Consider the following 17,694-nt stretch of genomic DNA (forward strand, 5'->3'; position numbering starts at 1 on the left):
CTGTATGGAGTAGTAATGTAGAAGACTGGAGCACAAAATGTACTCTGTCCAGATTTTGATGCCAAAATCTTAAAGTGCCATTAAGAATTTTTGCAAGAAAGATCATGATTTCTTACAGTGACTGCTCTAAGGGTACTGGATTCTTATTGTAATATGCCAATCAAAAACAATAATCACATTTTAGGGAGGAATACTGATCTATGTGTTAAATACCCTCATATCTTCTATCGGTACTCCAAGTGAGGTCTCAGGAGAGCAGAGTAGAAGGGCAGGATCACCTCCTTCGACCTGCTTGTCACGCTTCTTTTGATGCAGCCCAGGATACGGTTGGCTTTCTGGGCTGCAAGCGCACACTGCTGGCTCATGTTCATTTTCTCATCGACCAGCACCCCCAGGGCCTTCTTCACAGGGCTGCTCTGAATCTCTTCTTTGCCCAACCTGTAGCTGTGCCTGGGATTGCTCTGACCCAGGTGTAGGACCTTGCACTTGTCATGGTTAAACTTCATGAGGTTGGCATCAGCCCACCTCACAAGCGTGTCAAGGTCCCTCTGGATGGCATTCCTTCCATCCAGCATATAAACTGAACCACACAGCTTGGTGTCATCGGCAAACTTGCTGAGGGCGCACTCAATCCCACTGTCCATGTCAGGGACGAAGATGTTAAACAAGACCGGTTCCAAAACCAGTCCCTGAGAAACACCACTCGTTACTGGTCTCCAGCTGGACATTGAGCCATTGACCAGAACTCTGTGCATGCGGCCATCCAGCCAGTTCTTTATCCACTGAGTGGTCCACCTATCAAATCAATGTCTCTCCAACTTAGAGACAAGGATGTCATGTGGGACAGTGTCAAATGCTTTGCAGAGGTCCAGGTCGGTGATGTCAACTGCTCTACTGCTGTCCATCAGTTCCGTAGCCCCATCACAGAAGGCCACCAAACTGGTCAGGCAGGATTTCCCCTTAGTGAAGCCATGCTGGCTGTCACCAAGCACCTTGTTGTTTTTCATGTGCCTTAGCATGCCTTCCAGGAAAATCTGCTCCAAGATTTTGCCAGGCACAGAGGTGAGACTGACTGGTCTGTAATTCCCTGGGTCATCCATTCTCCCCTTCTTGAAAATGGGGATTTTATTTCCCTTTTTCCAGTCATCGGGAACTTCACCTGTCTGCCATGATTTTTCAGATATGGTGGACAAGACAGTGGCTTAGCAACTTCATTCGCCAGCTCCTTCAGGACCTGTGGATGGATTTCATCAGGTCCCATTGGCTTGTGCCTATTCAGGTACTTAAGATGGTCTTGAACCAGATCCTCTCTTACAGTGGGCCCAGGGTCTTCATTCTCACAGTCCCTGCATCTGCCTTCCAAGACTTGGGTGGTGTGGTCAGAGCATTTGCCAGTGAAGACCAAGGCAAGGAAGTCATTAAGAACTTCAGACTTCTCCAGGGTAGCCAGTTCTCCTGATAGCTTCCAGAGGGGGCCCACGTTGACCCTAGTCTGTCTTTTATTTGCGGTGTACCTATAGAATCCCTTCCTATTATCTTTCACATCTCTAGCCAATTTTAATTCTAACTGGGCCTTAGCTTTCCTAACCTGGTCCCTAGCTTCCCACATAGCATCCCTGTATTCTTTACAGGCTGCCTGTCTCTGCTTCCACTTTTTATAAGTCTGTTTTTCCCTTGAAGTTTCCTCAGCAGCTCCTTATCCATCCATGGAGGTCTCCTGGCCCTCCTGCTGCACTTCCTTCTAGTTGGGATGCAACACTTCTGAGCTTGGCAGTAGGTGATCCTTGAATATCAGCCAACAGTCTTGGGGCCCCCTGCCCTCTAGGGCTATATCCCATGGAACCTTACTAAGCAGGTTCCTGAAGAGGCCAAAGTCTGCTCTTTTGAAGTCCAGGGCAGTGAGCTTGCTGCGTGCTCTTCTCACTGTCCTGAAGTTCTCGAACTTGACCATCTCATGATTGCTGCAACCAAGGCTGCTCTGAAGCGTCACATTTCCAATGAGCCCTTCCCTGTTGGTGAGCACAAGGTCAAGCATGGCACCTCTCCTTGTCGGCTCTATTACTTGCAGAAGGAAGTTGTCTTCCACACAATTGAGGAACCTCCTGGATTGCTTGTGCTGGCCCGTACTGTCGCTCCAACAGATGTCAGGGTGGTTCGTGTCCCCCATGAGCACAAGGGGCCTGTGAGCATGAGGCTGTGCCTATCTCTCTGTAGAGTGCTTCATCCACAGATTCCTCTTGATCAGGTGGTCTGTAACAGATCCCCACAGTAATGTCTCCCATCATTATTCTCCCTTTAACCCTGACCCACAAACTCTCTGTTGACTGCTCACCTCTCTCTGGACAAAGTTCCGTACTCTCCAGCCTATCCCTAATGTAAATAGCAACTCCACGTCCCTGCCTGCTAGGCCTGTCTTTTCTAACGAGTATGTAGCCTTCCATTCCAACACTCCAGTCATAGGAGCCATCCCACCATGTTTCTGTGATGTCTATTATATTATACCCCCATAGACGTTCACACTTTTCTAATTCCTATTGTTTGTTCCCCATGCTACGGGCATTTGTATAGAAGCATCTGAGCCAAGCTCCAAATGAAGCTGGCTCATTGGCTGGAGCAGCTGGAATATCTCTGCATTGCTCCGAGCATTTATTATAGGTGCTGGCAACTGACTGGGAATGTTGGGATGGAATGATGCCCCCCTCCTCCAACACATCTTCTATTTGACTATGTTCCTAGAATGTTTTGTAGTAATACAAAATGTACGGAAATTCAATAGCTGAGAAGTGCTGTTTCCCTAAAATTATGTATGTCTTGCTTTTTCTGCCACTGGTGACATGCGTTTTTGTACTTGATGCAGAGCCCTCATTAGAGAACTTTAAAGGCTTAAGTTCTCTATGTCTTTGAGGAGAAAAATTTGCACATGTGCTTTCTATGGCTTCATGTAGTTTCAAATGCCTGCCTAGCATTCCCTGGTTATAAAATAAGGCCAAATGACAATACCACAAGGTCATCAAGAGTGTGAGTGTTCAAGACCATCATCCTTCTGTCAGCACTTCTAATTGAATTCTGGAACTGGGTTTTTTTGGTCTTTGGAAATGGTGTAGTTGTGGTCAACCTGCCAAGGTCAGTGTACATGGTCTCAGAGCACTGTTGTTTTTGCTAAGATTTTTTTTCTTTGTTGAAGTGACTGTTTTCAGGGCAAATGTTAATCCATGTTACACCGCTCCGTCTTGGACAGCTACAGAATTCTAATTCTGTGTCCTAAAGCTGCTTAGTGCCCTTGATTTTTTGATGAAGAAAAATGAAAGTGGAATGCTAAAATAGATGATCTGAAGTAAAGGCCTCAGGGGTCATACAGACATGGTATTGAAAGTGCCTGAATAAGTTGAAGCAGTTAAATTTCACTGGGATCCTCAGATCAGTCAGAATGACTGCAAGGAACTTGGAAATAGGGCAGCGCACTGACTTTTTTTATGTTGCCATCAGTGGAGCAGAAAAACTTCGAGGTCTGTCCCATATGTAGTAGTATTTATTAGAAACAGTCTGGTAATATGTATAGGCACATCCACAGTGTCAGTGTGTTGTTCATCTCAAAGAATAAGTGTTAAGGGAATATAACTTGGTTTTCCAGTTTAAGAGAGGGATGGTTTATCAAAGTCAACTGCCTGGCTGTCCAGGTGAAGCTGTCTCTGTTTGCTGATCAAAAATTCTTTAACAAAACTCTCTCTGTATCAGTGGCTTCATGAAAAATTGTTACACTCTTCAGCAGCCAACTGGTTTGAAGTAGCCACTTTGTTTACCTTTACTAAAACCTATGTTATTGCATGAGCATTCAAGAATGATGCTGAACTGGGTAAACAAAAAAAAGATAAAAATCAAAACCAGCTGTTGTGTGCTAGAAGACTGAAGACTATGGCTAGATAATCTGAAAACATTGAAGCACTGCTGGCTGGGAACAAACATAATGACAATCTTTCAATAACAAGGTCAATATTGGCATATTTAGTTATTGGAGATGGGTTAGTCACACATCTGTTTTCTTACATTAGTGTCTGATTGCTGTTGTTCTGCAACTTGGAAGAGGGAACCACAGTGCATGTGGAGTGAGGAAAGAAAATGAGTATTCTGTGTTATGCAAAGAATTCTTAAGCTCGAGTATTTTGCAAGATGTGTGTATTCAATGAGAATTCACCTGTAGGTAATCCAAGTTCAGTTGTTTATCAACTTCCTTTCTTGTCTTGCATCTCGTATCTTAACAGTATTAGTAATGTAGGTTCTGGTATTCATGGATACATTCCAGTTGAATGAAATGTAAATTAGTGGGAAAATACTGAATAGTTTGCTTGTGGTTTTCGGATTTTTATTTTTTTTGAGGATGTGGGGGGCCTGCATACTTAATTTATGGGTGAAATGAGTGGTGAAATACAACTTACAGCAACTTTTTGTCATACAATCACAATATGGATGCGGTTGGAAGGGACCTCTGGGGGTCATCTGGTCCAACCCTGCTGCTGAAGCATAGTCACCTAGAGCCAGTTGCCATGACCATGGCCAGAATCTTTCTGAGTATCTCCCAAGTAGAGACACTCCACCACCTCCCTGGGCAGCCTGTGCCAGTGCTCAGGTACCCTCACAGTAAAATTGTGTTTTCTGATCTTCAGAGCAAACCTTCTGCATTTCAGTTTGTGCCCATTACCTCTGGTCCTGTCACTGGGTGCCACTGAAAAGTGTCTGGCACCTTCTTTTTTTGCACCTTCCCTTCAGGCATTTATATACACTGATGAAATCCCCCTGAGCCTTCTCTTCTCCAAGTGCAACAGTCCCAACTCTTTCAGCCTTTCCTCATATGCTTCAGTACCGTCATCTTCTTAGTGACCCTTTGCTGGACTTTATTCAGTATGTCCATGTCTTAGAACAAAAAGGAAACTTATTGGAGGTAACATTCTTTGAAAATGGTTTTAAATCCTCATGTTATGCATAATAGTAAAGACTATTAGTGACTCCCTCTAAGAGGCATATTTAACAATGACAAATTCACATAAGTTCTCCTAGGGTAAATACTAGAAAAACTGTATTCTGTAAGTAACAGATACAGTTGGTGTGGATTGTAATTTAATAAAACACAACATAAACAGAGGTGTCAAATAAATATACAGTTCTTGTGGCTTAAACTACCTGAAGTCAGGACTTTGTACAGCATTTTATGAAGCTCAATCTGTGCCAGTTTTTAGTCGAGTCGGACTGGTTTGCTTTCAGACAGCTGGCTTTATTGATGTTCTGAGGAATGCTGTAGTCCTCTGAGGTTTTTTGGTGTGCTTAAATAGGAAACTATATATAGCTGTTATCAGAGTGTTTTCTTAATGATCACCCTGTAACAGTCGTAGGAGGGTTCTAACAAGGCTTTTGGAATATGATGCTGGAACATGTAATGGGAAATCAGTGTTGATTAAGAAAATGCTCAGAGGGTCCTTTTTTTTTTTTTTTCCCTACCTAATGCTGAGTTCCAATATACTAAATTTACTGCTAAGAAATTGCTAAATTTGTGATAATCATCTGCTGCTTCTTGGCTTGGTTCAGCCTTGAATTTTAGCAGTAGGCCACTTCTACGTTCTACAAAATGAAGCAATAGCTAAAGGATACAGGTACTTACCTGTGTGCATTAGAAGTTGGACTTCTTATAAACCTTATCACAAACATATAACTGCCTGTTTGTGACTTGCAGTATGAGTTTTTCACGTTGAAATTTAATTATAAGAAATAGTTTTAATAATACACCAAGTTTTTTAAACCTCAAAAATTATTTTTTTGGGTTTTAAACACTGAATTTTACAAAGAACAGAAAATACTTAAGACTTGAATTTAAGAAAGAAATAAAATAAATGTGCAAATATTGTTTCATAAATTCCATCTGTCATATCAAAAGCTATAATGAGTGTTAAAGGTAAAAAAAGGTTAAAAGTAAATGTAATTGAAAATCAGAACCACCAATTACATAGAGTTTCTCAAAACAGTTACTACTAATAATTCTGCTTGTTTTGAAATGGTTTTAGTGGGCCTTTTCAGCAGCAGGAGATACCTGAGATGGTAAGAGTTCTGCTGTACCACTGCTGTACCACTGTATATGTTCACAGATGATTCCCCAGTCTGTTTCTTGTCAGTGTAGTTCTTATAGCCTAGCTTTATTATACAACATGAGGACAAAAAAAGACATAATTTTGTGGATGATTTGCTGAACCTGCAGCTAACTTAAATGCTAATACTTTCCATTCCTTTCTTTTGATATATTAGGATTATAAATTATTTTCGTAAATTTCAGCTTGGTTGCATAATCTTTACTCTTTGGAGAGGCAGCAAGTGAAGAACAGTGTTTTATATTTTTCGCTCTCCTTTCTTTTCCTTCTTTTACTTCTCCCCACTCCCTCCTCACAGCTGAAGGAAAAATGAATAGAGGGATATATGAATAGCTTTAGATTAGCTAATGCCAGGGTCAGGGACTAGGAATTTGTGAAATTCTTTTTTGTTTTTGCTTTTTATCACAGTTTTTCTTTTAGATAACAGGTACAGGAAAAGATAATCAAAGAGAAATAATAGTTGTGTCAAAAGAAATTTTTTGGAATTGTGAAAAGTTTATTATTTTATGGTTTTGTCTCAGAAAATATTTCAAGATAAGATTTGATCAAAATGAGGCCTGTAACTATTTTGAACTCAGAATTTTGTCCCTCCAAACCAGTCACAGTATATGTATTTTAATAAAATGCTGTTGGACTGCTTAATTTTTATGCCTCAGGGTAGCACTGAGCACTATTTCTAGTGATAGAAGCTTCTCATTAGCATAGTACATTCTCTTATATAGCACCTGTTTTAAACTCCAAATCTGAATCTACAAATGTAAAACCTGACTTTTGAAATATTTGCTTTTTTGAACACTCTTCTTTAAAGGACCTGTCAGGATCTCTCCCCAAAATGCTAGAAGCTTGAAGGATAAGGGAGGAACAATGTTGCATGGCCCAAACACATGTGCTTTCGTCATTAGCAAGGTACAGCATGACCTCATGTTGACCTCAAAGGTAAATCACTACCAGGGAACAATTATACATGCCTGTGAAAGCAGCTTAGTTTTGAACATAATCAAGGCAATAACTTCAGTGTGTAGAATAAAATGGAATCTACAACTCTGTCTTTCTGTTTCTTTCTCTTGCCTCTCTCCAAGTCTCTTCTTGAGAGAATGTTGTGGTTTTATATATGTATCTGTTACAAACAAAAATTACTTTTCTAGAGGTCATAATAGATTCCTAAATATGGTGAACCCAAAGGATCTTGTATGCAGTTTAGTCAAATTGCATATCTTACAATGAAATGTTCGTTTTAATTAGAAGGTTTCATTTGTTGACTATTGATACTGCCCTTCAGAATGTGTGTCTATATTACCTTGGGGAATCTTGTGTAGTTCTGAAATGTGCAGATAATTAAGACTTAGGGGGAAGTTTGTAAAATTCCAGTACATTAATTTCTGTGTGCTTACCTTAGACTGCCACACAAACCTATGACATTTTATCTTTTCATAGAAGACTGTATGCATTCTGTAGCATTATGTGATAACATCTCTACATATGATGGAATATGATTTAGCTAGCAGTTTTGAGCTATTTGGAGAAGAATTGCTACCGGCATCTTGGAACTGTTAGCCATATCTGTCCCATATGATTTGTGTAATACAAATTTTTTTTATGTGAATTTTATTTTTTTCCTGTTCTTTTTTTTTTTTTTTTCCTAGAATGAGAGAGCATATTCCTTCTGTGGAACAATAGAATACATGGCTCCAGATATTGTAAGAGGGGGAGACACAGGACATGACAAGGTATGTTCTAAGTTCATAGAATCATAGAATGATTTGGGTTGGAAGGGACCTTAAAGATCAACCAGTTCCAAACTCTGCTATAGGGAGGGACACCTCCTGCTAGACCAGGTTGCTCAAAGCCCCATCAAACCTGGCCATGAACACTGCCGGGGATGGGGCAGCCACAACTTCTCTGGGCAACCTGTGCCAGCACCTCACCACCCTCACAGTACAAAGTATCTTTCTAATGTCTAATCTAAATCCACCTTCTGTCAGTTTAAAGCCATTCCCCTTTGTCCTATCATTATATGCCCTTGTCAGAAGTCTCTCTCCAGATTTTTTGTAGGCCCCCTTTAGGCACTGGAAGGCTGCTCTAAGGTCTCCGCAGAGCCTTCTCCAGGCTGAACAAGCCCAACCCTCTCAGACTGTCTCTGTAGGAGAGGTGCTCCAGCCCTCCGATCATTTTTGTGGCCCGCTTTTGCTGGGGGCCCCAGAGCTGATCACAGTACTGAGGGTGAATCACCACTCTTGACCTGCTGGTCACGCTCCTTTTGATGCAGTCCAGTATACGGTTGGCTTTCTGGGCTGCGAGCGCATACTGCTGGCTCATGTTGAGCTTTTTGTCAACCAACAGCAACAAGTCAACAGTTCTATCTAAATTAACTCTTTAGGCAACACTATTGTTCAGTTTGAGAGGTTTTTGTAAAATGTGATAGTGTCTTATTTAGATATACCTTATTTCAGGTTGTCCTAACATAGATTACTACCTACATTTAAAAACATCAATGCATTATGTTTTCAGTTTTTAATCTTAATTAAAAGGCATATTTATGAAGGTATCAATTCTTATTTGTGTTCTATTAAAAAATTTTTCCAAATGTGCAATGGGACAAAAATACTTATCAGACACTTCTTTCTAATTATAAAACTTTTAAGTTCAGAGTGGAAAAATTACTGGTTTGTAGTTAATTCAGATATATTTAAAAAAAATTTAAAATCTCTGTATATCAGAGATATCTTACGTTTTTTGAAGCATGGATTGGGTTATAAATGTTATAAATGTTCTCAGATTTAAAAAAAATAATTTTGTTTAGCTTGAGGCTCAAGTTTTATTACGAATTAAAGTGTCAGTAATTGATGGGAAAGATCAGGGCAACCCTAATTCACAGGTGATATTTGAAACAAAAAAAAACCCTACTCTCCAATTCTACTATATTCCTAGGTAAATTCTTTGATTGCTCACTATACTGAGAAGTTTTAGGGAATATATAATATCTTTTTCTTGTATTTCTGTGGGGGTCATGGAATATGGTTGATCACAGTTCCTCTTACAACAGCTTTTTTAAGCACTGGAAAGTGTTATGGCGCCATAACCTCTAGACTAACTGGACTCAGACTTTTGTGTGGGAAGGTTCTTTCTTTTCCTTTATACATTCTGCGTCCCTTTTGGTCTTAGTTTCCTGTATATCTCTTCAGGTAGGGAGCACTGTAGTAGGCACAGTGTTTCAACTGAGAGTTGTCAGTTTGAAGTACAGCAGAATGATTACTTCCCTGATTATTCTTTTAAGCATAAAATAGAATGTGCTTTGTCTTTTCACTTTGTCATTGTCTCACACCTATTTTGTATTCCACTATAACAGCTGCATCTTTTTCTACTGTACTGCTTGCCTAGTCATTATTAAAAATTGAGTTTTACGAACTTATGAATTGAAGCTTTCCTACCTTCTGTTTTTTGCATTAATCTTGCAAGTTTCAGAGCATCTCTCCAATGCATCACTTTGAATTCTGATTCTGCCTCTGAAGTGCTTAGCAATTCACTACTATGGCTGATTTAAAAAGGAATCTCTGTTCTGTTACTTTGATTGGTTCATCTTCCATTAGGTGTAGTGCAAAGCCATACATTATTCTATAAGCAATAGCTTTGCAGTTTGATACCAAATGTTAGCTGATAAGCAAGGGTGATTTGCAGTTATGTATGTAATGGTAGCTGTTTACCCCACACGCTCTTTGCCCCATCATTAGTGATGTGCTGTAATGCAGTGTTAGAAGGTTTGTAGTGGATTTTGTACTTACTGTGTACCTAGCAACTCAAAGATCTTATCTTAAAAAAAAAAAGTAAAATGAGATTGCTTTAGTATGCTGTGCTCTTATCAATGTTTTTGATTTGTGATCTCTTCTAGATAGCTTTACTGTTTGTCTAAAAGAATGACTATTATTTCAGGTTTTATATTTTTAAAGTTTCATTTCTGAATCTGCAGATACTCCTTTTCTATTTGAAAAACACATGCCAAGAATTTTTTTTCTTTGTTTTCTCTGATTGTTGTGTATTTGCAAAAATAATTACTGACTGTACGGAGACTTCTTTAGTCAGTTCTTCTGAACACTTGGCTGAATATATAAAGATCCAATTTTGTGTATCTTGAAGCCAAAAACCTGAAATGTCATAATTTCAGGAACTATCTTCCTGTATGAGTTACTGTTGTCAACACAAGTAAAACAAAACTTCAGTTGCATTGATTTGTAAATTTCTTGTAAGTAAAATGGAGAAGTTGAAACACCTTTAGTTAAATTAATTTTATTGAAATTACTAAACTACTTCCTTTATTATTCATAGCAATATCTTTTCTTTTAGGAGAAAAATATTTTGTAAGTTACGATGTATCAGAGGCACAAATAATGTTACCAACACACAGGAAACCAAAGATCACATTTGTTACCAGAGAATATAAGATAAAATTCCATCACATTTTTGGGTGCCCTGATAAACCGTGATCTGTGCTCTTAAACTGTATGTTTTGAAAGTTCCTTAGTTTTATTCTCAAGCTCCTAAAAGCTCAGGTTCCACCACTTCTTAGTAAGGCTTAAGTTGTTGTATTAATTTGTGTACTCTTTAGAGTTCTTATCACTTCACAAATAAAAATGAATTCTGGTGGCAGGGTGCATGTGTGTGTGTAACTTTAGTAGTGAGTGGTAAGAGTTCAGCTTGAGAAATTAGTTGAAGTGGAGAGATTGCAAAGCAAAATTAATTTAGAAAATACCTCCAGTCAGGACTGTAGTTGTTTATGCTTCAGTGTATCCTTTGTATTGATAGGTGGGCTCTTCCACTGCTAGTTGCTTTCGAGGTGCATTGTTTAATTCCTTCTTTTGTTAACAACTTTACTGCAATGTATCGTAATATATACAATTATTGTTGTTCTGTAGGCTGTTGATTGGTGGAGTGTTGGTGTTCTTATGTATGAATTATTAACTGGAGCATCACCATTTACAGTTGATGGAGAGAAGAATTCTCAAGCAGAGATTTCTAGGTAAGATCCAAAACAGTAAAATATACATGCTTGCTCACAGTGATGCTTATGCCAGAATATATATGTTGTGGGAGTTTTAATCTAAAATTTAGGAAGAAAGTTTTGCCAGCCTAACATTTTAGGTGCTCCTCTTCTCTTTAACAGAATGACTTCTAGAAGGATATAGGTTTTATTAACCTCAGCAGGTTTTTGAAATATTGCAACTGACCTTTACATAAGACTGTTTCATTTAAACTGCAATGAAATGACAGTTGTGTAGATATTCAGCACTGCTGCATGCTCACTGTTGAAAAGGAAGTAAAATGAAATATATCTAAATAGAATTATCACATTCAAGATCTTGATATGTAATGAAATGTGTATTTAGCTAGTGAGATTTTTGTTAGCTCTTGTGAGATCTCTCCATCAGGCTACAGATTTCAACTCTCAGGATGTACTACTACCACCTTTTTGTCACATTTACTGTTTATTTTATTAGTGTATAATGTGAAACAATGTGATCTTTTCTAGCAATATTCACCTATCTGAGAATAAACGAATATGTTACATATGGAAATGAGATATCCTATACCATTCTTACATGTAAACTTTTCCTGATTATCAGCTTTGGTATGTTCAGTAATCCTTACACTTTAAAGGTTTGTTTTCAATGCCCATGGGAAAGCACTGGAGCATTTTAAAAAGGCAAAGCAATAAGCTTTCCCAAAACATGTTACTGAAATCTCCCCCCAAAAATTAGCATTTCTTATTACTGGATTTCTCTTGGAATGGAGAGTTGAGGGCTTAAATTGCACAAATAAGTTACTGCTGTCAAGATCAGCTTTTAAGTCCAGGCCCCAAACTAAGAATAGTCCTGCTCCTACTGGAATATATTACTGTGGTTATGATCCTCACCTGAAGTCACTGGATACTTAAGGTTATAATGGCAACAAAACATACATCAATTATTTAGGTATTATATTTTACTTCTGTTCTGAATCTTGCAACTTCTTGGGAGGTTGAGATCTGTTTATTGGTATCTAGGTCTCTATGAGAACAGGAAACTTAAGAGAGCCACTGGAAAAAATGGAGGGAGGTGTGTGGAAGCGGAATCAGTTAATAAAACAAAATTCAGAGCTTCACCTTTTTGGTTATTGTGCTGGCATTATAATTTATTATTATTATTATTATTATTTCTGACATATTTAGGGTTAGAAATTTTACTGATTGCTTACTTGACTCCTGAGATTTACTGAATGGAACTGTGAAGGGGTTCCATTTTTTTTAGAGAGAATCTTGACCTTAGTTTTGCAGATCTTACTCTTCCCCAAAACTGGGTAACTTCAGAGATGTATTCCACAGAATTTGACTGTCTTTTGGTAGGTCCTTATATGATTTTTAGTATCTTAATCTTTCTGGTAATTTAAGATTAAATTCAAAGCTGAGAAACTGCATGGTTGTCAGCATCCATCCTCTGATGGCTAATAACCTAATTTCTGATCTAAATATAGTTGTGGCAAATTTACTCTGTTGCTAATGTGTATGCTTTTGTTCTGGTCATTGTTTATGCTACACATTTCTAGACAGCAATCCTGTAATCTTTCAGCTTTTATTTTGATAAATTCAGAAGGCAAATTCTTACAATTTCCTTTATTTAAAGATGTTCCCCAGTCATCTTGTTTCGGAAAAAGCCTTTTCTTAACTCAGCTTGCGGTGTTCTTTCTTACATATAGAAGGTTTATTCCTGTTGATGTTTCAAGAGGGTCTTGTTTAAAGGAAGTAATAATTCACCTTTGAACAAAAAGATTTTTTTTGGGGGGTGGGGGTGGGTGGTGGTGTTGGTGTTGTCTTGTTCATGCCAGTGGTGGACTGATAGATCTAATTCCTTATTTTCTGTTGTTTCTAAGAAGCCCCTACTATATAGCTGAAATCTCATTAGTCCCAACTATGACTGCATTGGAAGGTGCCCCTGCCCTTGTCAGGGGGGTTGGAACTAGATGATCTTTAAAGTTCCTTCCAATCCTAACCATTCTGTGATTCTATTCAGACATTATTTCATCTATCTTCTGTTACTTCAGTGCTTAGAAGACCCATGATTTCCAAATCCTTTCCGTTGATAGCAGTTTCTGTCCTGGATGATATCCATTTTGTGTGTTTGCAGTTTATTATGTAATGAATGTTATGTTCTTTTTAAGAAAGTGGCTTAGCATATGATAATGTTGCTTTTTTTTCTGTGTCCTGGCTGCTGCAGAGTCATGTGGAACCTTTTGGGGAATGGTGCTTGCTGTGTGCCTTGGGGAGCAATGGGAGCGTGGTGGGGATTTCCCTGAGGGTAGAGTAGAGCAGGCATAATATGTGAGATACCAGGAGGCTGTAGTGCACCTGCAGCAAAAGCAGAGGGTGAGAAGGGAGCAGAAGCACATCTCAGAGAAGATGGAAAGAAACCCCTTTTCTGAGGATTGAAAAGGGCTATGTAGAGTTCGCTGTGGACTGGGAAGCTGTTGACCTGCTTGCTTGAAAGCATGCCTTAAAGAAATGACTGGCCCTTCCTGACATGCTACCTTGTTAAATTCAGAAATTACCAGATTCATGGCTTTTCAGAAATGCCCCCCCCCCCCCCCCCCTTTTAGTTACTGCTAGCATGAGTACACTGAGCTTTTTCAGGAAGTAACAGCTGAATTTTCAGTACCTATCTTTACTCTGAGCCTGTCTGGCCTAGAAGCTGTGATCTTTATTTCCTTTTCTTTGATAATTTTGTCATTGAAGGTACATTTGCAATTTACACTTAATGTCATTTTTTTTCTAATTATGAATTGTTTCAATGATGTTTACAACCTTTTCTGTTGAATTGGGATGCAGACGCTAGGTAATTTTATACCTATAATTAAATGGGTTCCAGATTCTCTCTGTGGCTATCTTTGATCTTTCTAGTTTCATTTCCTCTCTAAACTGATGAAAATCCGAGTTGCAGATAACTTCATCAGATATTTACAGTTAACAGTAGTAATGAAATCACTATCTGTGACAGAGAGATATGAGTTCGTATAAATGTCTTTCTTGATAGCAGAGTTACTCTAAGCAAATTATCTTCCCTAACTTAAATACACTTTAATTTGTTGATTGCAGCAGACTTCAAGAATTCAATTTTCTTTTACCCAGTCACAAGTCCTGAAAGCATAGTTTCCATGGCGTTTGATTTTTCTGAAATTAAAGAAAAATGTCATCTTCTAAGTGAATCCAGGTCCTTCTTTATTTTACCTTGGTGGGAAGTAATCTTTAGATATTTTTATATAACTGTATGCCTTTGCATAGCACAATGGCTATCTGCTGTTAACTGTGACCACAGTTTTATTATGAAGTATCTCCCTAACAGTTCAGTTCTTCTGTCAGAAACAGTTACTTTGTGGTTTGTATCTTTTTCACTCTTTCTGATAAGGGATTGTATTCAGTTCTTTTATCGTAACTTTTTTGACAACTGTTGGACTCCTCTTTCATGGCAAGTGAAACTTAGGGAAATTAAAGTTTGCACTTGCTTATGTCTCTGTGTCTGTCTCTGAAAACTTTTTGTTCGCATATTTGGTGTTATGGAGTATTAAACTTCATTTAAAAAAAAAATCACAGAACTATTCAAGTAACTCTCCTTTTCTAGTGTGCCCTCTCTCTTCTCACTTGTTTCCAATTCATTTTGAGAATTCTGGACTTCCGTTGCTGCAGAGCTGTGGATGGGCCCCATCTTGGAAAGGCATAGCCAAGGGCTGGATTTGATTACAAACTCAGTATTTTCAGTTTGGTCATGGGTTATCTGTAGTGCTGACTTGAAAGACAAGTCCACTTTAGGGGGTTGACTTTTTAGGAACTTGACATACCTACAGGGATTTAAAATAAGCATGAAGTTTTGGGGGTATTATATTGCTGTCGTGCAGCAGCTTAAAAAATATTTCTACCTTTAGGGTTATGAATAGATAGATCTATCTTTCTCCATTTTTATACATATATGCATTTATAAAATAATCTGTAGAACACACTAATGCTAACAGCCTGTGCTCTTTATTTGACATAGTTGCTTAGACTTCACTTAAACTTCATGGAGGATGGCTGAAATGTGACCATCCATTAGATGCTATGAAGATATTTTGCCCATGATTCTGCAAGAATCCTTTAATTGGCAAAACTGTTGGGAAGATGCATAGTAGGTGTATACTGGGATTCCTTTCTTTATTCTCTGCCTATTATTGATCCTTGTAAGCATGAATTATACTAGGGGGTGGAGGTGATTCAGAAAAGGAAGGGAAGGTTGACGTTAAAGGCTGTAGCTTCTTTTGAGAAGCCCAGCCATACCAGGAAGGACTTTGACACATGCAGCTTATTTCCTCTCTCAACACTTCATGGGTTACTGTTACAGCAGTGGTGTGGTACTGAAGCCAGACTCTCTTTACTTGATCAAGCTGCATGATTAGTTTTCACTAGTTTCTGCTTTTCCACATGTTGATCCCATATGGTCTGTCTTTTCTGGCAGCTTTCTTTTCATCCTAATTAATGTGTACACAGCTTCACATACTTCAATTCCATTATAATTGTAAGTAGTGCCTGGAACTTCTAAGGAAATTGGCTTCATTCTTCACTACTTTTATAGTGTGGTTCTGTGAAGCAGTCCAGAGCATCATGAATATTTTATAGTATCTATGAACCTCAAAAGTATTTCTGAACTAATGCCACTGGCATGTATAAATGCATCTTACATGGAGTCTGCTTGTACAGCATGACAAAATTCTGCCTTCTCTGCAGTGAGCTCTAAGAAGGTCAACAAATGGTAGATATCCCTCAGTATAATACTTACCAGTTGTCTGCTGGAAATACAGTACAGCAGAGAGAAAACAGTCTAGGAGGTTCTTGGAGGGTGTAGAAGGTAACTTCCTGATACAGCTGGTGAGGGAGCCAACTAGGGAAGATGCACCGCTGGACCTGTTGTTTGTGAACAAAGAAGGACTTGTGAGTGATGTGATGGTTGGAGGCTGACTTTGCCATAGAGGTATTGAAATTACAGTTTTTGATTCTCAGAGAAGTAATGTTTGGGATCAGCAGAACTGCTACCTTGGACTTCCAGAGGGCAGACTTTGGCCTCTTTAGAAGACTGGTTGACGGAGTCCCCTGGGAGGTAGTCCTGAAGGGCAAAGGAGTCCAGGAGAGATGGACATTCTTTAAGGAAGTCAAAGGTGCAGGAGTAGGCAGTTCCCATGGGTCGAAAGATAAGCGATCGGGGAAGGCCACCAGCCTGGCTGAACAGAGAGCTTTGGCTGGAACTTGGGGGAAAAAAAAAGAGTTTATTGCCTTTGGAAGAAGTTCTGGAGGACAGGGTGTTGTCAAGTTTTGCAAGGAGAAAATAAGAAGATCCAAAACCCCACTAGAGCTTAATCTGGCTACTGCCATAAAAGACAATAACAACGTTTCCATAAATACATTAACAACAAAAGAAAGCAAAGGAGAATCTTCATCTCTTACTGTAAGGGAGGAAACAGTGACAAAGGGTGAGGAAAATACCAAGGTACTTAATGCCTTGTTTGCCTCAGTCTTTAATAGTTAGACAAGTTGCTCTTCCAGTACCCAGCCCCCTGAGCTGAAAAACAGGGATAAGGAGCAGAATGAAGCCCCCGTAGTCCAAGGGGAAGTGGTCAATCACCTGCTACACCACTGAGACACACACAAGTCCATGGGAATGGATGGAATCCCCACGAGTGTCTGAGGGAGCTGGCAGAAATGCTCACCGAGCCACTTTCCATCATTTATCAGCATCCTGGCTAACACAGACTTACTAGTGTTATTGCAGAAGTACTTCTTTTAGGTAAGAATTTTCTGGTACACTGCAGTGCAGAGTTCTGTAAAAGACACTCCACCGCTTATGTTTGTTTCACTCTCTTTGTATTTGCATCAGAAGCCTGAGACATGAGCAAAAATCTTACTGCTAGCACGGACCAGCAGCACTACTGTGCTCATTTGTTCTGTTACCCATGTTACTAATCATCCCAATTCAACATCTTTTCTCAGAGACATTTTCAAAATTTCATCTGATTTGGTAATCTGAAATATCTGACATTCTTCAGATAGGAAAATGCTTAAGAATTTATCTTCTGGATTCTAAGGACATCCCAGAGTTTCAATCCCATTGCTTTAGAAATCCTTTTTAAAAAATACTTGGTTTTGGGTTTGTTGGTTGTCTTTTTTTTTTTTTTTTTTTCACTTCTGAGAGTCCAGAGAGAACTTGTCTCTTCCCAAGGTCTTTGTTACATACCCTTCTGATTCTCACATCAGAAAGGTTAATATATTTTCTCTGACTCCTCTAAGTGAACTGATTTCCACGCTAAGAAGATGTTGTAGATTTTGTTGGCCCTCCTGTAAATCAAGTAATTTTGCTATCAAGATGTCCTGTCTTCTGTCTTACAACAGGAAGGCTTTCTTACTTCCTTACCTGCTTCCCCTTTCTGAAACTGGATGATTTCTGAAGAGGCTGAATGTTAACTTCTTCACCAGTCCTACAGTGTAAGAATCCTCTTGTTTAGTGATGTTTAAATTTGGTAT

The 17,694-nt window shown here is 38.9% G+C and overlaps 1 protein-coding gene across 7 annotated transcripts in view; it reads left to right on the forward strand.

Annotated features, from left to right (window-relative positions):
- Positions 1 to 17,694, forward strand: part of RPS6KA5 (ribosomal protein S6 kinase A5) — a 69,369-nt gene that overhangs the window by 33,774 nt on the left and 17,901 nt on the right. For 5 of the 7 annotated variants that reach the window (XM_061359914.1, XM_061359915.1, XM_061359916.1 and 2 more), the window contains 2 exons: positions 7,775 to 7,858; positions 11,039 to 11,142. In XM_061359914.1, the coding sequence (XP_061215898.1) occupies positions 7,775 to 7,858; positions 11,039 to 11,142 (188 nt within the window). Of the gene's footprint in view, positions 1 to 6,939; positions 7,068 to 7,774; positions 7,859 to 11,038; positions 11,143 to 17,560; positions 17,656 to 17,694 lie in introns of those variants that run through there. The other 2 variants (XM_061359920.1, XM_061359921.1) reach the window with 2 other exon arrangements.

The sequence above is a fragment of the Neopsephotus bourkii genome, unplaced genomic scaffold (genome assembly GCF_033783945.1).
Source record: "Neopsephotus bourkii isolate Nb327-2 ecotype Australia unplaced genomic scaffold, CSIRO-AGI_Nbou_v1 NB_998, whole genome shotgun sequence".
Lineage (NCBI taxonomy): Eukaryota > Metazoa > Chordata > Aves > Psittaciformes > Psittacidae > Neopsephotus > Neopsephotus bourkii.